Consider the following 23,388-nt stretch of genomic DNA (forward strand, 5'->3'; position numbering starts at 1 on the left):
AAGAAGCAGGAAGTGATCAGGCGCCGCCCTTAAGCAGAAGAAACAGAGGCAAGCAGACAGCATGGAGGAAAGCCAGAATGATAGTCTGGACTGGAAATCAAGTGCGCGCTCTTGCACAGTGGGAGATGGACCACTATGCAAGGACACCGCCAGGTATGTTACAGCTATTATGAGGTTAAACAATAATTTCTATTTTGCAAAAAAAACTGTAAACACATGGCAATACACACTGCTGGACAATCAGAGGCCAGCAACTGATGTCGGCGTTAACGTGACCACGAACGCATGGCAGTGAAGTCATGCGCTCCCTTTGCCTGCATGCTGAAGTCAGCTGCATCGAGGAGCACAGGAAAGGTGAGTATTTTTTTTTTTTGGACTATGGGCTGTGTATTATACTACATGGATGACTATGGGCTGTGATTTATACTACATGCATGAGTATGGGCCATGCATTATATGACATGGATGACTATGGGCCGTGCATTATACTACATGTATGACTATGGACTGTGCATTATACTACATGAATGACTATGGGCTGTGCATTATACTACATGTATGACTATGGGCTGTGCATTATACTACATGGATGAATATGGGCTGTGCATTATACTATATGGATGATTATGGGCTGCGCATTACACTACATGGATGACTATGGGCTGTGCATTATACTACATGGATGATTATGGGCCGTGCATTATACAACATGGATGACTATGGGCCGTGCATTATATGACATGGATGAGTATGGGTTGTGCATTATACGACATGGATGACCATGGGCTGTGCATTATACGACATGGATGACTATGGGCTGTGCCTTATACTACATGGATGACTATGGGCTGTGCATTATACAACAGTATGGGCCGTGCATTATACAACATGGATGACTATGGGCTCTGCATTATACTACATGTATGACTTTGGACTGTGCATTATACTACATGGATGACTATGGGCTGTGCATTATACTACATGGATGATTATGGGCTGTGATTTATACTACATGCATGAGTATGGGCCGTGCATTATATGACATGTATGACTATGGACTATGCATTATACTACATGAATGACTATGGGCTGTGCATTATACTACATGTATGACTATGGGCTGTGCATTATACTACATGGATGAATATGGGCTGTGCATTATACTATATGGATGACTATGGGCTGCACATTACACTACATGGATGACTATGGGCTGTGTATTATACTATATGGATGACTACGGGCTGTGCATTATCCTACTAGTATGACTATGGGCTGTGCCTTATGCTACATGGATGATTATGGGCCGTGCATTATACAACATGGATGACTATGGGCCGTGCATTATATGACATGGATGAGTATGGGTTGTGCATTATGCGACATGAATGACCATGGGCCGTGCATTATACGACATAGATGACTATGGGCTGTGCATTATACGACATAGATGACTATGGGCTGTGCCTTATACTACATGGATGACCATGGGCTGTGCATTATACAACATGCATGAGTATGGGCCATGCATTATACGACATGGATGACTATGGGCTGTGCATTATACTACATGTATGACTATGGATGTGCATTATACTACATGGATGACTATGGGCTGTGCATTATACTACATGGATGACTATGGACTGTGCATTATACGACATGGATGACTATGGGCCGTGCATTGTACTACATGTAACACTATGGGCCATGCATTATACTACATGGATGACTATGGGCTGTGCATTATACTACATGGATGATTATGGGCTGTGTATTATTGCATTATACTATATGGATGACTATGGGCTGAGCATACTACATGGATGAGTATGGGCTGTGCATTATACTACATGGATGACTATGGGCTGTGCATTATACTGTATGAAGGACTATGGGGGCACATTATACTGTGTGGATGACTATGAAGGGTGCATTATACTGTATGGAAGACTATGGGGAGTGCATTATACTATATGAAAGACTATGGGGAGTGCATTATACTATAGGGAGGACTATGGGCTATGCATTATACTATATGAAGGACTATAGGGAGAGCATTATACTTCTGCTATGGGGCCCCATGACTTTATTTAAACCATTTTGGGGTAGATATTATGTTTTGATCGCCTCTTTTTGTATTTTATTGCAATGTTGCTGCGGCCAAAAAAACGTAATTCTGGCATTTTGATTTTTATTTTGTCGTTATGCTGCTTACAGATCTGATTAATTTATTTTATATTTAGATAGATTGGACATTTCTGAAAGCAGCGATACCAAATACACACGTGGTCAAAATTGTTGGTACCCCTCGTTTAATGAAAGAAAAACCCACAATTGTCACAGAAATAACTTGAATCTGACAAAATTAATAATAAATTAATAATCTATGAAAATGAACAAATAAAAGTCAGTCATTGCTTTTCAACCCTGCTTCCACAGAATTTAAAAAAAAAATTAAACTCATGAAATAGGCCTGGACAGAAATGATGGTACCCCTGAAAATAATGTGACAAAAGGGACATGTTAAATCAAGTTGTGTGCACTAATTAGCATCACAGGTGTCTACAATCTTGTAATAAGTCAGTGGGCCTGTATATAGGGCTACAGATACTCATTGTGCTGTTTGGTGACATGGTGTGTACCACACTCAACATGGACCCGAGGAAGCAAAGGAAAGAGTTGTCTCAGGAGATTAGAAAGTAAATTATAGACAAGCATGTTAAAGGTAAAGGTTATAAGACCATCTCCAAGCAGCTTGATGTTCCTGTGACTACAGTTGCACATATTATTCAGAAATTTAAGATCCATGGGACTGTAGCCAACCTCCCTGGAAGTGGCCGCAGGAGGAAAACTGATGACAAATCAAAGAGACGGATAATACGAATGGTAACAAAAGAGCCCAGGATAACTTCTAAAGAGATTAAAGGTGAACTTCAAGCTCAAGGAACGTCAGTGTCAGATCGCACCATCCGTCGTTGTTTGATCCAAAGTGGACTTCATGGGAGACGACCAAGGAGAACACCGTTGTTGAAAAAAATCATAAAAAAGACAGACTGGAATTTGCCAAACTACATGTTGACAAGCCACAAAGCTTCTGGGAGAATGTCCTATGGACAGATGAGACAAAAATGGACACAGATGGAAAAATGAAGCATATCAAGAAAAGTACACTGTCCCTATTGTGAAACATGGAGGAGCCTCTGTTATGTTCTGGGGCTGGTTTGCTGCATCTGGCTAGGGTGTCTTGAATCTGTGCGGGGTACAATGAAATCTCAAGACTATCTAGGGATTCTAGAGAAAAATGTTCCGCCCAGTGTGAGAAAGCTTGGTCTCTGTCGCAGATCATGGGTCTTGCAACAGGATAATGACGCAAAACACACGGATAAAAACACCCAAGAATGGCTAAGAGGAAAACATTGGACTATTCTGAAGTGGCCTTCTATGAGCCCTGACCTAAATCCTATTGAGCATCTTTGGAAAGAGCTGAAACATGGCGTCTGGAAAAGTCAACCTTCAAACACGAGACAACTGGAGCAGTTTGCTCATGAGGAGTGGGCCAGAATACCTGTCGAGAGGTGCAGAAATCTCATTGACAGTTACAGGAATCGTTTGATTGCAGTGATTGCCTCAAAAGGTTGTTCAGCAAAATATTAAGTTAAGAGTATCATCATTTCTGTCCAGGCCTATTTCATGAGTTTAATTTTTTTTTAAAAATCTGTGGAAGCAGGGTTGAAAAGCAATATCTGACTTTCATTTGTTCATTTTCATAGATTTTTAATTTATTATTACTTTTGTCACATTCAAGTTATTTCTGTGACCATTGTGGAGTTTCCTTTCATTAAACGAGGGGTACCAACAATTTTGACCATGTGTGTATGTGTATTTTTTAAATTATTTTATTTTCAATGAGGTAAAAAGAGGGTGTTTTGAACTTTCGTGTTTTTTTTTTATTTTTTCATATTTTTAAATACTTTTTCTTTCACGTTTTACTTTATTTAATAGTAGGCTTAAAGCTTCGATCTTCTGATCACCTGTGCTATACATAGCAGAAATCATGATCTGCTATGAACGCCGGCCACGAGACAGGCACGGTGGTTTTCTGCAGACCCCCAGCTGTCATGACAACCCATCGGCACCCTGCGATCATGTGACAGGGGCGCCAAATGACTCACGTCCGGCCGGCACGTGTTAAATCCCGCTATCAGAGATTGACAGCGGGATTTAACTGGTTAAAAGCCGAGGGTGGAGCTCCGATTCACCGGCAGCTGTTAAAGGTACATGACAGCTGATTAAATCTGCTGTCATGTGCGGGGAAAAATGTGGGCTCAGCGTTGGAGCTTGCATCAAAGTCGGGGACAAGACATATGACGTAAATATATGTCATATGTCGTGAAGGGGTTAAAGCAAATATTGATATACCATCCAGAAAGAAAATATGTGCACTGTATGCAGTGGGTTTAGTCGGTAGGTTCAGTTATATTTCAGACCCTATGGTCCTCATGGACAGTAGTGTCTGGGAATGATGGGTGGGGGCAGAGTAGCACTGTTTATGTACTGTATGTCTTGTATATGGTCTTATGGTCACATACAGTCCACATTAAAGGGAATCTGTCAACAGGTTTTTCTATGAAATCTGAGGGCAGCATGAAGTAGGGGCTGAGAAACTGATTTCAGGGATGTGTCACTTACTAGGCTGTGTGCTGTTGTTTCCATACAATGCATGTTTTTATCAGCAGGAGATTATCACTACTGGACTACAGCTCCCATGCATCCTGGTCCAACTTCACCCCCAGCACTGATTAGCAGCTTACTGTCAATGTACAATGTAGAAAGCTACTATTCAGGGGTATGGGCAGGTTTAGCTTTCTCAGCTCTGCTACATCTAAAAATTCTGATTGAATCACAACTACTGCACCCAGTGAACACAGTGATACATTGCTTGAATCAGGGTCTCTTTTTTTGCATTATACTGCTCTCAGATGAGGTAGCAAAAACCTGGACACTTATCCCCTTTAATAAGAACTATGCAAAATCTCTCCAATCCCCCTTTACCCTCCGAGCTTAGCTCCTCTTCCAGCCGTCAGTCTGTACATATATTTTTCATACAGATTTAGTAGAGGGACAGTATATTTTACAAGCTCTTTCACCCACAGAGTGTAAAAAAGTTTAAATGTCTGAAAGGGATTTTTACTCACTCCAGCCTTCTCCCCCAACCCTCGCTCCAGTGTATTATGTGTGTTTCCATAGGAATGAATACCTATGGCTACCCAGCCTTCTGCTGCTTTCACACCAGTAAGCGAGGCTCTGTCTACTGGTATACAACCACTAGCATCTTTCAGAACATTATGCAAGGTCTCCACTTGTCTTCAAGAAACCCTACAAAATCATGATCGGTGGAGAGAAAAGATCAGTAATAAGGCAGCAGATGGAGAGGTAAGCTGCTTTCACTGTCACATAGAAGCCTGTCCAGATGCTGTTACTGATGAAACTCCTAGTGTCTAAATGGCAGTGCTAGAAGGACGCTAGGAGGAGGATCAAAGATTTGTCTCCTCTCTCCAAAACCTTTGTGATCAGAACTGTCTCCTAATGTGTTTATTATGGTTATTTTTTTTTACTATATTTTACTTTGATAATCACACTTTCTTTTTTTTTACGTTCTCATCCATGTTTTGTTGAGCGCTCCAGAATAATAATAATAAGATGGTGGAACAACATGAATCATATTAGTATTACGATTACTGATAAATAAGTGATACATAATTATCTGCTATTTTTTTTTCAGTTTTTCTTTTATTGTCATCTTAGTTTTTTCAAATATTTTTCTGACATTACCCATATGCATGGATGTGTAATAACGTGACACACATAATTTATATATAATATACAGTATATATAAATGTTTGACCCCTGATAAAATAATAAAGCCTATACTCACCTCCCGTGCCGACTCCATTTCACCAATGTCGGCACTTGCGTTCTCGGAGTTGTGATGCGTTGGAATGACACGTGGTGACCGGCGCCCAATCAGCGCCAGCGTCTCTGTCCCTGCCTTCGTACGAACTGAACCTGAAGAGGAAGCCAGAGCTTCAGTTGATCCCGTTCTTCCTCTTCATCTTCAACTTGTCCAAAGACAGTGACACCAGCGCTGATTGGGTAACGGGCATCACGTGTCATTCCTCCACATCACAGCCCTGAGACCGCAAGTGCTGACACCGCTGGAACAGAGCATAATAGAGCATAAGCTTTATTATTTTATCGGGGTCTACTATGAGACATATATGAACAGATCCTTACAGTGCCTGACATTTCACTCTTTAGTAAAGTTCTTTCCAATATCTAGCAAGGCTTGTTCACAGTGGTATTATAGCATAGCCTTATAAGAGCCACAACGATTATGAATACGGATAGAGACCTATACTGACTTATAATGTGGTCAAAACAACGGCAGGTAGAAGTACTGTAAGCACATGTAATAAAGTTCTGATCCATACATTTAAAGGAGTCTGATCCTAAAGTATTACATAGTTACATAGTGAAAGGGGTTGTTCAGCCTTAGGATACAAGTCTGCAGTCATTTTATGTGACTGCAGACTTGTGAATCCTCACAATACGCACAACGTAAACTGCAAGGACTCTGCGGAGCCGGCGCCGGGAGTGGGCGGTCATGTGACTGTAAGTATGCAATTTACATACTTCTGACCACATTCCGACTAGACGTTTCTGACCTCGCTTAATACTCTTGTATTGAGGAGGGAGGCAGTGCACATCTAGTCAATACATGACCCCATATATGCGAATCACATACTTGCAGTTGCGCTCCCAGCGCTGGCACAGGAGAATCCTCACAGCGCACAGTGGGCGGAATAGAGTGACTGTGTAAGGGGGAAGACCGAGGTGTAAGTACTTTCAGAACAAGGGATCCGGAACTGCCGGGGCCGTACCTCTGGTTGCAGGGGGAAGACAGACTGCAAGCACAGGAGTCAGGTGACTGGGAAGCTGGGGGCGTGTCCAGAGTGAGAGCTGGGAGGTCAGGGGACCGGGAAACTGGTGGCGTGGCTAGACTGAGGGGGAGACGAGGACGTTTGCGCGGGAAAGCGTCAGGAGAGTCCCGCTCAGGAGAGCAGTGTGAGAGGGTCCAGGCTCTTGGCTCCAGTACTTGGAGCAAGATCAGAGAGCAGAGGGAGAAGAGACGCAGATTCCGTGGAGCCGGGCACGTGAGGTGCCGTGTTATGGACTAGGGGCTCAGCGGGTAAAACCGGAGACTGCCCACTGCCGCCAGAAGACGGAGCATTTGACTAGCCGAGGGGATAGGGATTACTCGGTACCCGGGCCTTTGCCTGGCCTTGGGGATGTCGTGGTGGTCGGCTCCCGGGCCCGTACCCTGGGGTCACTTCTTTAAAAAGGGGCTAATAGATTTCTTAGTTTTATGAAAGTTTGTGACGCCACCTATGGCTTCTGGTGAGAATCACCAGCACTGCGCAGTCCACTGAGGCCGATGATAAGGCAGTTCGATGGTATAGCTCCCCACAGGTGGAGCTGGGCCTCAGGGCAGCGTACGGAGATGGGGATGCAGGACAGGTGAGACCCAGCCGGGTCAGAGCAAGAACAGGGACAGACACGATAGTCAATTCAGTACCTTTTACTGATGGAAATTCAGGCACATCCCGAAGCACTGTAGGGTGAAGGGTGCATATCAGGATCCTCCCCAATGAGCGGGTGTAGGGTCTCCTGTTACTTGCCTCTGCGTAGTAAGTTTCTGACCTGCCTGGAGCTAGGCCTAACTTTGTCTCTGTCCTGCGCTGGCTGACCTTGTGGTAGGGCCTTTTCTTGGAATACACGCTCCTCCGCTTGCGGGGCCTATGTGTTTCCCGGCTCTGTTACGTATCAGCACTTTAGCGATCCTGGGACTTGTAGTTCTCCAGGGATCCCGGTTATGCCTTACTGGGTCATAGAGATCCCGGTAAGCTCAGACCCGGTGTCCGGTAACTTCTTTGGGGTGAGCCGGTTAAGCTCCTCTGCCCCCTATGTACTAACGCTCCACTCGCCTTCGGTCTACTCGGGCCCTCACTAGGCTATACACACTAATGGCAGCTTGCCGCGCTTCACCGATCTTATGGCGCCGGCACACCTAAAGCTCTAACTGAGCTCCCTGAATCTAGCTAGCAGGAGCCTCATGCTCCACTGCTGAACTATTAGCTAAGTTCTCTAAACTAGACTGAGCTCCACTGCAGACTGACCTCTCTCAGGCTTCTCTACTGCTGGAACTCTTCAGAGGAACTGAACTGCCTGGCTCCACCTTCCCTACTTATATCCCTAATGGGCTCCCTCTGCTGGTCTGAGGTGGAAGGTGGAGATATGTGACTGTTTATGGGGGCCTCTTGTGGAGGAATCCATCAATGCACTCTTCCAGGATCTGTGATACCAAGCGCAGCTGGGCGTCACATTACCCCCTAGCAAAGCTCAGCACTCCTGGGCTGAAGTACATTTTAAAACAACAATAGGAAACATGAACAATCTTCCCTTTATGGGAGGCACCAAGCTTAAATGTTGCATAACAAAACATAAACAGATACAAAGCGTCCTCCGAGTTCAAGTCTCTTGTGGTGAGGTTCCCAGGAAGGATGTCCATCTCACAGGGTAGAGTACTTGGTGGTTTGAGGGACCTGTCCCAAACCCTCAACGTAGGCCCTGGGGTGGCTGCAGGGCATGAAGATCCCGAGTTGGACCTCCAAAAGAGCCACTCCAGACAGGTTTTCCTTATGAGGTCACCTAAGAGGGGCACTCCAGGGAGTGCAAATATATACAAAAAGCAGTTTTTGGGCTGCACATAGTCCTCAGCCACTGAGTTCTTATGTAAACAATAAAAGAATTAATAAGATAAAGTGTCCATGTCACTTGAACTGTTCAATAATAAAGCAAAGCACAAAATAATACACATATGCATGAAAATACACAATTAATACAGTACATTACAATTTAATACCCCAGGGGTAACTATATACATTCTCAGGAATTTGACTATTTACTGAGTGTACCGGACAGGGGTTTTACCTTGCGTGCTACGTGTTGATCTGCGTAATACCGGTATGCGTGAAGTACTAGTAGGTGCACCACTTCCCAATGTGTCAGTACTAGGTGTGGAGGGGCCCCATAACTGCATTGACCTCACTACTGGACTAGCAAGCATACCATTGGCTGGACCCTCTTGCTCTGTTCCAATCGGGGATCCTTCTTCCGGGGATTCTGCTTGAGCAGGCACTTCTGCAGCACTTATAGGTTCTTCTTGCTGTGGGTAGAAGGTAATTACAGGGATAACTACTGCTCCTCCTAGTTGAGGCCAATCTGCCGGGAAATCTCCTAAGTCAGTGTGAATCACTGTTTCTTTAGGCTCCTCCGGTTTAGTGAGAGGCACTTCTTCTTGGGGTTTCAGTAAGTTTGGACACAACTTTAGGTGGTCCCTGGACACTGTAGCAGGCGTTCTTCCTCCATCTCGACTAATTATGCAGGTCTTCTTGCTATCAAACCTTGACGGTAACACAGTGTAGGGTTCTTTTTCCCACTGGTCATCAAGTTTGTGGTTTCGTCTTTTCCTTTTTAATACTGTTTCACCAGGTGTGAAGGGTTCTGCGGGCGCGTTTTTGTTGTAGTGCGCCTCCTGATTTTCTCTCACCCGAGTGAGACTGTCCTCGACACAGGCTTGTACCCTCCTGTACTGCTCCTGTCTGGTCGTGTCCCAGTCCTCAGTGGTCATATCAGCTTCAGGCTCAACAACACCAAGCTCCAGGTCCATGGGCAGCTTTCCTGGCCTTGGTGGAACTTACTGGTATATGATTATACAGATCCACTAGGTCAGGTAGTAGGTCTGGCCACTGGTTTCTCTCCTCAAGTGGTATGGTCTTTAGCAGGTCGATGATGATGTTGTTCATCTTTTCGCAGAGACCATTGGTTTGTGTGTGGTACGGTGTAGCTCTTATCTTCTTACACCCGTAGAGATGGCAGAACTCCTTGAACAACTCAGCCTCAAAGGCCAGGCCTTGGTCCGTCAGCACCTGCTCAGGATAACCATGGGGTCTACAGAAATACGGTTGAAACGTCTTTGCTGCTGTCTCTGCCGTCAGGTCTTTGACGGGGGCGACCACCAGGAAACGTGAGTAGTGATCCACCATGGTCAGAGCATAGGTATATCCTGACTTGCTGGGTGACAACTTGACATGGTCCAGGGCCATGATCTCCAGGGGTCGAGTCGTCTTGATGGGTTGCAGGGGTGCCTTTTGGCTGCTGTAGTCTTTTCTTCTAAGGCCACAGGGTCCACAATCCCGGCACCACCTCTCGATGGAGCTGCGCATTCCTACCCAGTAGAATCGACACTTCAGCAGGGTCTCTAGCTTTTTCCAGCCAAAGTGCCCCGCCTGATCGTGGTAGGCCTCCAACACCATTTGGATGTCTGTCTTGGGGACCACTATCTGCCATACCATCTCATGGGTTTTTGGATTGACGTACCTTCAGCACAGCTTCTCACGGTAGATACACAGCCGGCTTCTCTCGTTCCACAGCTGCTTTGCTTGGAGAGACGCTTCCTTCTCCAGGGAGGCACCTTCTTGGGTTATCAGCTCCTTGATGCGGCTGACAACCGGGTCACTGTCCTGGGTCTCTTTCCAGCTGTGGTGAGGCAGGGGGTTTAACGTCTTTCCACGCTGCCTCCTGGAGGCTCGTTGCTCGTGGATCATCCCATTCCGGTGAAAGGCAGGTAGCTCAATCTCTTCCAGGTCATCCACTTCTTTTTCTGTGTCTGACTGGTGAGGCATCCTGGACAGGGCATCGGCGTTGGCGTTTTTGCGGCCTGCCCGGTATTTAATTGTAAATTGGTAGTTTGACAGCCGAGCCATCCATCGTTGTTCCAGTGCCCCGAGCTTAGCTGTTTCAAGATGGGTCAAGGGGTTGTTATCAGTGAAGGCAGTGAACTTACTGGAGGCTAGATAGTGCATGAACCTTTCAGTGATGGCCCAGACCAAGGCCAGGATCTCCAACTTAAAGCTGCTAAAGTTCTCTTGGTTCCTCTCCGTTGGGCGGAGCTTCCTGCTTGCATATGCGATCACTTTCTCTTGGCCATTCTGCTTCTGACTTAGAACTGCGCCCAGCCCTTCGTTGCTGGCATCTGTATACAGCAGGAACGGTTGGCTGTAGTCAGGGTAGGCTAGGATCTCATCACCTGTCAGGATCTCCTTCATCTCCTGAAACGACTCGGCTTGCTCCTTACCCCAGTGGAATGGGGGATTTTTGCCTTTGGGGGACTGCCCTACCAGGAGGTCTTGCAGAGGAGCTGCTTTCTTGGTGTAGTCTTTTACAAACCTCCGGTAGTATCCTACTAGTCCCAAGAACTGACGCACCTCCTTGAGGTTCTTCGGCTCTGGCCACTTCTGGATGGCAGTGACCTTCTCCGGGTCTGGTGCTACCCCCTCTGGACTGACAATGTGCCCCAGGTACTGTACCTTTCTCTTGAGCAGGTGGCACTTTGAAGGCTTCAACTTCATCCAGTACCGGGACAGTGACTCAAATACCTCTGCCAGGTGTTTCAAGTGGTTCTCGTACGTTCTGGAGTACACTATTACATCGTCCAGGTAAAGTAACACAGTCTCGAAGTTGTGGTGTCTCAGGCAGCACTCCATCAATCTCAGGAATTTTCCGGGGGCATTGCAGAGTCCAAACGGCATACTGTTGAACTCGCAGAGTCCCATCAGGGTAGTGAAGGCCGTCTTTTCCCGATCCTCCTCAGCCACAGCTACTTGCCAATACCCACTAGTGAGGTCAAGGGTGGAAAAGTAATTTGCAGACTTTAAGGCACCTAGGGACTGCTCTATGCGTGGTAAAGGGTATGCATCTTTATGTGTAATTCGATTTACTTGTCGGTAATCCACACACATTCTCATGCTCCCGTCCTTTTTCCTAACTAGCACTAGGGGAGCTTCCCAGGGACTACAACTATCCCTTATTACCCCCGCCTTTCTCATGTCGTGGAGCATTTCCTTAGCCTTCTGGTAGTGAGCTGGTGGTATAGGCCTGTAACGTTCTTTGATGGGTGGATGGTCACCTGTGGGGATATGATGTTGAACCACCTTAATCCTCCCGAAGTCAAGTGGATGTTTACTGAACACCTGCGAGTATTCTTGAACCACCCGGTGTACACCCTGTTTTTGATGGGCAGGAGTGGTGTCTGTCCCAACATGGAGCTGTTGACACCAATCCTCCACCTGGGTTGCAGGGTCATTATCCTTCACTTCATCTGGTGAGGTTAAGGACTCCGCCTTGTGAATGCAGTTGTTATTTACAGCATGTAATTTGGAAACAGTGGCATAACGGGGCAATCTGACCTCATCTTCCCCACAGTTGAGAAGACGGACGGGCACCCTCCCATTGCGTACATCTACCACTCCCCTGGCGGTTAAGAGCGTGGGTCTATGCTCGGAGCAAAGGGGTTCTACTACCGCCTGGTAGCTCTGTCCTCTAAGACCTATAGCAGCTCTACACCAGATGAGCATTTCACTCATTGGGGGGATGACAATGGGTATGGGGTCCGTTACCCGCACATTACTGATTTCACCTTCTGTTAACCTTACTTGCTGTTGGTACATCAGGACTCGGATCTCCTTCTGCATTGCCCTCCTCTGTCTTGGTCTGGCAGTGTCAGCTATCTGTTGGAGCAAGAACACAACTGCTCCCAAACAGTTACCAACAATGTTAGTGCCAAGTACCATATACGGATTGGTGTCATCAGGATTAGTCTCTACTACAATTAGCCCCTGGTCCTTCAGCTCCACTCTCCCCACCTTTACAGTCACATTCTTAACCCCGATTAGGTTAAGGGGGAGTCCGTTTGAGGCATAAACAGAGAGATTTGGAGCTGGCGGACGTAGGTCATCCATGGACCAGAACCTCTTGTAGAGGACGTCAGGCATGATGGTTACCTGAGATCTTGTGTCCAGCAGAGCGTGCGTCGGGATCCCGTCCAACACAATGGACAGGAAAGGTCTTCCTCCGACGAACCTGTTGTACCAGTCTGATGGGCCTGGGGAGTTTACTCCTGGGTGTCGGCCCTCGGCCCCAGGGTTTTCTCGTTTAAAGGACAATTCTGGGCGGTGTGTCCGGTCTTACGGCAGCGGTAGCAGGTAGGGTCCTTTTGTGGACGGCGCTGGTCACTGGTCCTCATAGAGGGTGGTGTTGGCCTCCTCCTCCTTCGCATCCAGGGGACATCCTCAGGGCTATCAACTAACAGGATTTTCCCTCCTTCCTCGGGCTCCGTGGTCAGGGTTTTGCTCAACTGACGCACTTCAGAGCGCAGACTATCCAGTTCTCTAGGGGACGTTGCTGGAACCTTGGCTTCAGCAGCCACTGGGGAAAAGGTGGGTGTAGCAGGCACTGGGGTAGCCCCACCCTGGTAACATTGGATGGCATTTGTTTCCAGGGGCTGCGGTCCTTTTATAGCCATGTCCTTAAGATTGTCAAAGGTGGCATCTGGATGATCCAGGGACCACCAACGCACAGTCCTGCTCTCCTCTGGAGACCTCAGTCCCCGGACAAACTGTTCCTTCAGCATTTTGTTTTCGTTTTCAATGCTGGTTGGACTAACCTGTTTCAGAGCCCCCAGGGCCCCTTTTAGACGCCAGGCATAGTCCCGAACACTGTCCTCCGGCTGTTGAGAACAGTTGTAGAACCTCATCCGGAGGTCCGCCTCAGTAAGATCCTCAAAGACAGTCTGTAGCTTTTGAAATATTGCGGACACTGACTCCTGGTCTGCGGCCGACCATGTTTCCACTTCCCGTTCCGCAGCACCAGTCAGTTGTCCCAATACAGCAGCGGCTCTTTGTTTGCCTGTCATAGAGTACATGTCTAAGATACCGCATATCTTCCGTTTGAATCCAGACAGGGTATCTGGTTTGCCGTTGTACTGGGGAAGCCACTTTGCTCCAGGAATGTACGGTAAAGTTATAGGAATGGCAGGGGTTACAGGCGCTGCTGGAGTAGCGGCCGCTTCGGCCTGCTCGGCGTCGGGCGCGGGTTGAACATCAGGGCCGTTAACCGGTATTCCGGCGTTGTGCTGTTCTTCGGACGTTCTGGCGCCCCCCTAGCTAACCATGGCCTACCTTTCTTTTCTTCCAGTAGGCCGCAGCTCCGCAGGTGACGGTTGTCTTCAGGACCTTGCGTCGCTTGCGTCCTACATCAGAGCGTTCAGCGACGCTCCCTACAGGACCTGGCGCTTCCTGGTTTGACGTTGAGGCATGGGGCGTGTCCAGGGCTTCGTGCTCTTTTGCAGAAACGCCCCTCAGTTTCCTGCGGTTACGCCCTTCTTCTCGCTCGGCGGCCCAACAATGGCGGCAATCTTCACCACAGTCAAAGCACACAGTTTTTAATTAAAGGCGCACAGTACCCGGTGGCAACGGGCATAACACTCCGTCGTTGCAGCGGGCACGTGGATCCTGTTCGTGATGCCAGGAAGAGATGACTAGCCCAGGGGATGGGGATGACTCGGTACCCGGGCCTTTGCCTGGCCTTGGGGATGTCGCGGTGGTCGGCTCCCGGGCCCGTACCCTGGGGTCACTTCTTTAAAAAGGGGCTAATAGATTTCTCAGTTTTATGAAAGTTCATGACGCCACCTGTTGCTTCTGGTGAGAATCACCAGCGCTGCGCAGTCCACTGAGGCCGATGATAAGGCAGCTCGATGGTATAGCTCCCCACAGGTGGAGCTGGGCCTCAGGGCAGCGTACGGAGATGGGGATGCAGGACAGGTGAGACCCAGCCGGGTCAGAGCAAGAACAGGCACAGACACAATAGTACCTTCAGTACCTTTTACTGATGGAAATTCAGGCACGTCCCAGAGCACTGTAGGGTGAAGGGTGCATATCAGGATCCTCCCCAATGAGCGGGTGTAGGGCCTCCTGTTACTTGCCTCTGCGTAGTAAGTTTCTGACCTGCCTGGAGCTAGGCCTAACTTTGTCTCTGTCCTGCGCTGGCTGACCTTGTGGTAGGGCCTTTTCTTGGAATACACGCTCCTCCGCTTGCGGGGCCTATGTGTTTCCCGGCTCTGTTACGTATCAGCACTTTAGCGATCCTGGGACTTGTAGTTCTCCAGGGATCCCGGTTATGCCTTACTGGGTCATAGAGATCCCGGTAAGCTCGGACCCGGTGTCCGGTAACTTCTTTGGGGTGAGCCGGTTAAGCTCCTCTGCCCCCTATGTACTAACTCTCCACTCGCCTTCGGCTTACTCGGGCCCTCACTAGGCTATACACACTAACGGCAGCTTGCCGCGCTTCACCGATCTTATGGCGCCGGCACACCTAAAGCTCTAACTGAGCTCCCTGAATCTAGCTAGCAGGAGCCTCGTGCTCCACTGCTGAACTATTAGCTAAGTTCTCTAAACTAGACTGAGCTCCACTGCAGACTGACCTCTCTCAGGCTTCTCTACTGCAGGAACTCTTCAGAGGAACTGAACTGCCTGACTCCACTTTCCCTACTTATATCCCTAACGGGCTCCCTCTGCTGGTCTGAGGTGGAAGGTGGAGATGTGTGACTGTTTATGGGGGCCTCTTGTGGAGGAATCCATCAATGCACTCTTCCAGGATCTCTACCAAGCGCAGCTGGGCGTCACACATTGTTTGGGCGGGGAAGCCTGAAGAAAGCCACACCGGCAACAGCTGGCAACTGCCTTTTGGAGGATAAGAGTCAGCTAAGTGTCAAAACTGTCGTTTATAACCGGTTTGACTCTGCTACATCTAGTTAAACTGTGAGCTGTCAGTTATAGACTTCTACCTGCTATTTCCCTTGTTTTTCCCCATATTTTCCCCTGCGTGGAGATTTAACCTGTTATCATAAACCTCCCATTTATTAACCCTGTATTGGCTGCTCTGTGTTTCTGTGTCACTGCATCTAAAGTACCCGTGTTACAACTGCATACTTTGTAGCCTAAGGCTGGACAACCCCTTCAACATGGTTGAAAAAAAAGACATATGTCCATCCAGTATTGCATGAGACACTTTAGTCATCCCCATTTATATTCACATTTTATATGAATATGGCACACAAAAAAGAATGTTTGTTTTTACTCTACAGACTTATGGGAAATTGCCTAAAACTACATAGAGACACAACCTTAACTACAGCTTGTAGACAATAGAGTTCATAGATCATGGATAACCTTCAGAGGAGTCGGACGGCTAGTGAACCACACAGGAAGAAATATGAAGCAAAGATAAATTTCTTTAAAGAAAATACTGTCATTGGGATTCCAAGATTCTTTACTTCATCAGCTAAACTGATCCAGGTATATATCTAATCTTCAATGTCATATCATTTTCACATTGTAAAAATGTTATTTTCCTTTCTTGTGGCTAATAGCTGTTTTGAAAAAGTCAAAAAAGAAACCATCTTCCTGCCATAAATGCACAATGATGTACACAGGTGTAATGCATACACAGTCCCAAATGCAAGTGAAGTTGACGGCACTCACCATGTCGTGGGAAAATCTTTGTTGTTTCTTAGCAAGCAATACAAGTCAGGTGGGGAGAGTACAGGCAAACAACAACAGGTTGTGGCTATTTTGTGTCTACTAACACTTCTATGGGCCCTAAGAGGATTATCCCATGATGTGGTGAGTGCCTTGATCTTCATTCACTTTTGCTATTTGGGACTTAATAGCTGTAAATATTATGGGTACAATTTTCCTTTATCTAAATGGAAATTTCAGTGCAGACTCAATGTTTGTGATCGTGGCCATACTTGCCAATCAGAATACTGGAATCAGATTTTGGCGCAGTAAAAGCTAGAAATCACAATGTTGTAACCAAGGACAACATCTGCAAGGAATTTGTATGTTCTCCTCGTGTTTGCGTGGGTTTGCTCCGGGTTCCTCTGATTTCTTCCCACACTCAAAAGACATACTGATCGGGAATTTAGTTTGTGAGCCCCAAAGGGGAGAGTGTTGATAATATCTGTAAAGAACTGTGGAATATGTGTATGGAGGTCTCCCCACTGTTCCCTGACAGATTATGTTAAATAGCTGTCGTTCAGCTGATGTTCAGCTGATGGCTATCTATCCTCACTCCACAATATACTTCACATGTCCAGTAATCATGAGTTTGGTTACGTTCCCATCTGCGTATATAAAGTAGCTGAGATTCTCAGCCAGAAAAGTTGGAGACTGTCAGGCTAGTGTCATGCATTTTTTTCTTACCTTGCATCCATATGCCATGCGAGTGCTTATGCGAGTGTGCGTTTTTTCCTCACCTATCATCCGAATGACATGCGTATGCAATCCGTATGCATCATCTTTTACATACAGTAATTCTCTATGTCATTTCAAGCTAGTTTTCTAACTAAAACAATCTTATATACAGATAGATTGATAGATAAATATGAGATAGATACTTAGAAGGATTGATAGATAGAAAGAAATATGTCAGTGAGATATACAATCAGTGCTTTGTGTGTGTAGTTTTCTGTACTTGTATTTAGCTAATAAATAAAAGAAAAAAATGGCATGGGGTCCCCCTTATTTTTATTAACCAGCCAAGGAAAAGCAGACAGCTGAAAGCTGGTCCTAATAGTCTGGGAAGGAGGCAACAAACATGGAGCTTCCCAGGCTATTAATGTCAGCTCACAGCTGTCTACTTAGCCTTTACTGGTTATTAAAAAGGGGTGACCCTCCCAAAAAAATGACATGGGGTCCCCCCTATTTTTAATAACCAGCAAAGGCTAAGCTGACAGCTGTGAGTTGATCTTAATAGGATGGGAAGGGGCCATGGATATTGGCCCCTCCCAGACTAATATAAACCAGATCTCAGCGGCCCCAGAAATGGCACATCGAGTAGATGCTCCAATTCTGGCGTTTAGCCTCGGCTCTTCACGCTTGCTCTGGTGCGTTGGCAAGCAAGGTAATGGTTTTGGGGTTGATGTCAGCTTTGTAATGTCAGCAGACATCAAGCCCAGGGGTTAGTAATGGAGAGGCGTCTATAAGACATCCCCATTACTAACTCTGTAAGTTTAAAGCAAAATACACACACAGAGAAAAGTCCTCTATTTGTAGAAAGCACTCCCTAACCCTGTTTTACCCATTTATTTAACAAATCAAATATTCCAAAGGGTCAGCAGTAAATCCATGCCACGTCCCACAACGAACTCCAACTCTGCTAAATCTGGATGTATTTTTGAGTGGTGACATGAGTAATTTGACTGCTCATCATACCAGCAGTAACAAGCAATGAAATCAGTAAGGTAATAGCCGGAGTTCATCGGCTATGAACTGTGGTAACCTTACTGATGTCACCGATCAGTGTGAAAGAAAATGGGGGAAACCCAAGTCATTTTTTAATACCAGTAAAGACTAAGCTGTGAGCTGATCTTAACAGCCTGGAAAGCTCCATATTTATTGCCCCTTCCCAGGCTATTAAGACCAGCTCTCAGCTCTCTGCTTTCCCTCAGCTAGTTAATAAAAATAAGGGGGACCCCACGCCATTTTTTTCTTTTATTTATTAGCTAAATGCATGTACTGTAAGCTACACATGCACTGCACTAATTATATATCTCAATGACATCTATCTATATATTCTATCTATCTATCTATATATTCTATCTATCTATTCTATTCTGACGGCACACTGTGTGAATTTACTGTACTCGGCTGATGAAATGTCAGGTTTCCTATGAGACGGGTGCGTAAAAATTTGTTTTTTTTCTTGCACCCATTGACTTGCATTGATGCCGTTTTATGTGGCCATACGCAGCACGCTGCGATTTTTTTCTCAACCCGATTCTTAATTGAACAACATTGTTGCGAGTGCAATGTGATTTTATATGCAGATGTGAGCAAACTCTTTCGACAGATCCAGCAACAATCCGGCAGACACGTTTTTGTCCAGCTAAAAAGAAACTGATTTCAATTGGATCCGTTTTTTTAACATTGAAATCCATGGAAAATGGATCCGTTAAATAGCCATCCATTTTTCTTTCATTTGAAAAGGATTAGTTTTTTGCTTACTGGATCAGTTTGAAATGAAAGAAAAACTGATAGCTATTTAACGGATCTGTTTTCCTTAGGCATCGATGTTAAAAAAACAGATCCTGTTGAAATCATATTTTTTTAAGTGGACAAAAAGTTGGGTTTGGACAACTTTTTTGTTAACGGATTGCTGATGGATCCGTTCTAACTCATGAATACTGGACATGTGAACGTAGCCTAAGAGAGAGCTGCTGCTACAATTGGCAGTGACTTATCTCCTCACTGGAAATAAGGATCGGTGATTGATTTCTAACCACTTTCTTTTGTTAAGTGGGGAGATAATTCTGGGTGCAGCTTTATCATATAGAAGTCAGAGACGCTTGTCTGAACCGAACGTTCCTGTGTATTGGGGAGTTGGCAGAAATGGATGTTAGCTTTTGGCCGAGCTATAGCGCAACTATCTAGTGTGTATGGCCAGTTAATGGGCTTAAAGGTCCAACAGATAGGATCCAAATCGGTTTTAGGTGGAGTTATCTACAGACAATTGTTACTAGAGGCTAATGATGATATGACCACAGTCAGAGCTGCAGCACAACTTTCTTTCACCTGGGTACAATGTGCTGTAAATAACTTGGCCTAGGCAAAATGACTTGGCACCACCTGACATCCAGTATCCAGGGCAAATGCCCCGGTTGCCCCCCCTTCCTTTTTGTGTCCTGACTAGGGTTGAGCGAGTATGTTCTGTCCGAGTATGCTCGGGTCGAGCTCCGAGTATTTATAGCTGCTCGGTGATATGGTTGAATCGTTCCCGTGTGCATGATTTGCAACTGTTTGACAGCTTTATTACATATGAGGAATGTGTAAGAAATAGACATTCCTCACATGTAAAAAAGCTTTCAAACAGTTGCAAATCATGCACACGGGAACGATTCAACCATATCACCGAGCAGCTATAAATACTCGGAGCTCGGCCCGAGCATACTCGGCGAAAGGGTTAACAGAACATACTCGCTCAACACTAGTCCTGACTGGTGTCCAAATTTATAGTAGCTTCATTCAGAATTTAATTAGAAGTAAACATGCACATTGGCTGAATCTTGCTGTATAGATTGATGGTATGCCATCAGGATCATCTTCTGGAGGACCCAGGGAACATCAGTCCGACATTGTATTTCATTTTTATATTCAAATATTTTTTATTAAATTTTCAAGTGGAATGAAAAAAAAATAATATATAGATTTCATACAAACAGTACATATATAGTGAAATTGAGGTACACAAGTGAACAAGGTGAATACCGTCGTAAACCTGAAATTATTCGGTTGGTGACACGATTCATAGCTTTAGATACGTAAGCTATATCTTATAGACGGGTAACTTGGTTGATTCGTTCATAACATAAGTTGCCAAGGTATACAAAGATAACTATATACATATTTGGAAGTACACAGAAATGTTTCAGGAAAACAAGGGGGAAGGGAAAATCGGATGGTGATATTAAGACACGATATGCCCGCTATGACTATCCTGTAAGTTAGATACAATTAGATGAATGAGGATGATGAGTCGAGTTAGATTGAGAAGACTAATATAGTCTTTAACAACGCTAAGGTCTCTACGGTGAATATTTTGGAATCATAATAGAGTTCCAATCCTCCCATTTTCTGAAGTATTTTTTTAAAAGATTGTTTCTAAGGGCGTATGTATATTCATACGTGTTGTGGCATGCTAATTTTTCTATAGTTTTTTCCACAGTTGGGGTCTTTCCAAAGGGCGGCAATATTGCTTTTTGCTGTAAGGAGTATATGAGTGATGATAGGTCTGTATCTGCATGGGAGGGTTTCAAGGCCCAAATGGAGGAGCACCAGTTCTGGTGAAAGATGTATGTTTAAACCTGTGATGTTGTTAATTAAGGATTCAATTCCAGACCAGTATGATTTGAGAGCTTTACAGCTCCAAAAGATGTGAGTCAGACTGCCAGTAGCATTACAATTCCTCCAGCAAAGGGGGGAGTTAGTGTTCTGAATTTTATGAAGTTTTAGCGGAGTAAAATACCAGCGTGTGTAGATCTTGTAGTGGGTTTCTATAAGGGATGAGCAGGGAATGTCAGTATAGATAGATTCGAAGGCTTTGTGCAGAAGATCGGTTGTAATTTCTATGCTTAATTCTTTTTTCCATGCTTCTATATTTGTTGTATGTGGAAAGTGAGTGTCTTGGTTGAAGTTCTGATATAAATATGTGACCAGTTTTCCAGAAAAGGGGAGTTTGTGGGTATTTGAACACCGGGGCGGACACAGACTGTAGTGGGCCCCTGTGCAAGAAATTTTTGGGGCCCCCCCCTGCCCTTCATAAGGCAACAAAGTTATGTAAACATAACCCCCCCATGTGCATCTCTCATCCCCCCCCATGTGCATCTCTCATCCCCCCCATGTGCATCTCTCATCCCCCCCATGTGCATCTCTCATCCCCCCCATGTGCATCTCTCATCCCCCCCATGTGCATCTCTCATCCCCCCCGTGCATCTCATCCCCCCCGTGCATCTCATCCCCCCGTGCATCTCATCCCCCCCGTGCATCTCTGGTTCCCCCCACTCCTAGTTAATTAATTGTATTTAAAAAAAATAAAACTTGTTATACTTACCCCCATGCGATCCCTGCAGAATCCTGGCGCTCGTCCACGTCGCTGCCACCAGGTTCTCCTGACGTTCGGCCATGTGACAGCGCCACATACATAGCCAGCAGCTTTTGTTTTGGCCAAAAGATTTTTAAAGCCGCCACCACGATAAGGTAGACTCTTCTGGCCGGGCCCTACTCTAACCTATTAAAATTTTCTTAAAATATCCAATACTCTTTTTAGATATATTTTTATTTCGTTTTCTTTAAGGGAATGTGTCATATACATTTTTTTTTTTAAATGACCAATAATACCACATACAGGGAATACCGCCACACCATGACCAGACCACATATTACCACAACATAGTGACCGAATAATACCACACAGAAGGAAGAAAAACTGCCACACCATGACCAGACCACATATTACCACCACATTACTAATATTACCACCACATTACTAATATTACCATAAGTGTCATTATACATGGGAGCTCTATACATGGTATGTATAATTTAAGTGTCCAGGTAATTTAGTGATCACCAGTGACATTATACACAGGAGCTCTGTATATAGTGTCAGTGTACAGGTAATACAGTGATCACCAGTGACATTATACACAGGAGCTCTGTATATAGTGTCAGTGTACAGGTAATACAGTGATCACCAGTGACATAATACACAGGAGCCCGGTACTATATAGTGTCAGTGTACAGGTAATACAGTGATCACCAGTGACATTATACACAGGAGCTCTGTATATAGTGTCAGTGTACAGGTAATACAGTGATCACCAGTGACATAATACACAGGAGCCCGGTACATAGTATATAGTGTAAGTGTACATGTAATACACTGACTCACTGGTGACGTCTCTAGGTGAAGTCCTTCAGCTACGCTTTTCTCCTTCATCCAGCACAGACCGCCATCACGTCTTCCAGCCAGGACTCGTCTCTGCATAAAATAACACAGTTATCTAGAGCACATTCCCCAACCTCTACTCTTTCCACCAATTTGTTACCAGTTACACTCCTGCATCCGCAACGCCCCCTACTCTATACTTCCTGCTCCCCGCATTCATTATTTACATGCACCCCCTGCCCCAATTCATTATATCATGTCCGTGCTCTCCCCACCCCATCATCATTTACTCTCCCCCACCCCACATTCATTATGTGCAGCTCATTATCCCCCTACTCCCAATTCCCCCATGTGCAGCTCATTTTCTCCCAATTCCCCCATGTGCAGCTCTCATCCCCCCCATGTGCACATCTCTCATCCCCCTCCCCCACATGTGCCCCTCTCTCATCCCACCCCATGTGCATCTCTCATCCCCCCACATGTGCAGCTCTCACCACCCCCCCATGTGCACCTCTCTCATCCCCCCCATGTGCACCTCTCTCATCCCCCTCCCCCACATGTGCACCTCTCTCATCCCCCTCCCCCACATGTGCACCTCTCTCATCCCCCTCCCCCCCATGTGCATCTCCCATTCCCCCCCCCATGTGCACCTCTCTCATCCCCCTACCCCCCATGTGCATCTCCCATCCCCCCATGTGCATCTCCCACTCCCCCCCATGTGCATCTCCCATTCCCCCCCCATGTGCATCTCACATTCCCCCCCGCATGTGCATCTCCCATTCCCCCCCGCATGTGCATCTCCCATTCCCCCCCATGTGCATCTCCCATTCCCCCCATGTGCATCTCCCATCCCTCCCCCATGTGCATCTCCCATCCCCGCCATGTGCATCTCCCATCCCCCCCATATGCATCTCCCATCCC

The 23,388-nt window shown here is 46.0% G+C and overlaps 1 protein-coding gene across 2 annotated transcripts in view; it reads left to right on the top strand.

Annotated features, from left to right (window-relative positions):
* Positions 1–23,388, top strand: part of LOC141156629 (uncharacterized) — a 225,604-nt gene that overhangs the window by 21,603 nt on the left and 180,613 nt on the right. Inside the window, exons 1-2 of one of the 2 annotated variants that reach the window (XM_073642822.1) lie at positions 5,238–5,436; positions 16,106–16,316. In XM_073642822.1, the coding sequence (XP_073498923.1) occupies positions 16,182–16,316 (135 nt within the window). In that variant the 5' untranslated portion in view covers positions 5,238–5,436; positions 16,106–16,181. Of the gene's footprint in view, positions 1–5,237; positions 5,437–16,105; positions 16,317–23,388 lie in introns of those variants that run through there. The other variant, XM_073642828.1, reaches the window with a different exon arrangement.

The sequence above is a fragment of the Phyllobates terribilis genome, unplaced genomic scaffold (genome assembly GCF_046119375.1).
Source record: "Phyllobates terribilis strain yellow unplaced genomic scaffold, ASM4611937v1 Scaffold_1__5_contigs__length_1240528914, whole genome shotgun sequence".
Classification (NCBI taxonomy): Eukaryota; Metazoa; Chordata; class Amphibia; order Anura; family Dendrobatidae; genus Phyllobates; species Phyllobates terribilis.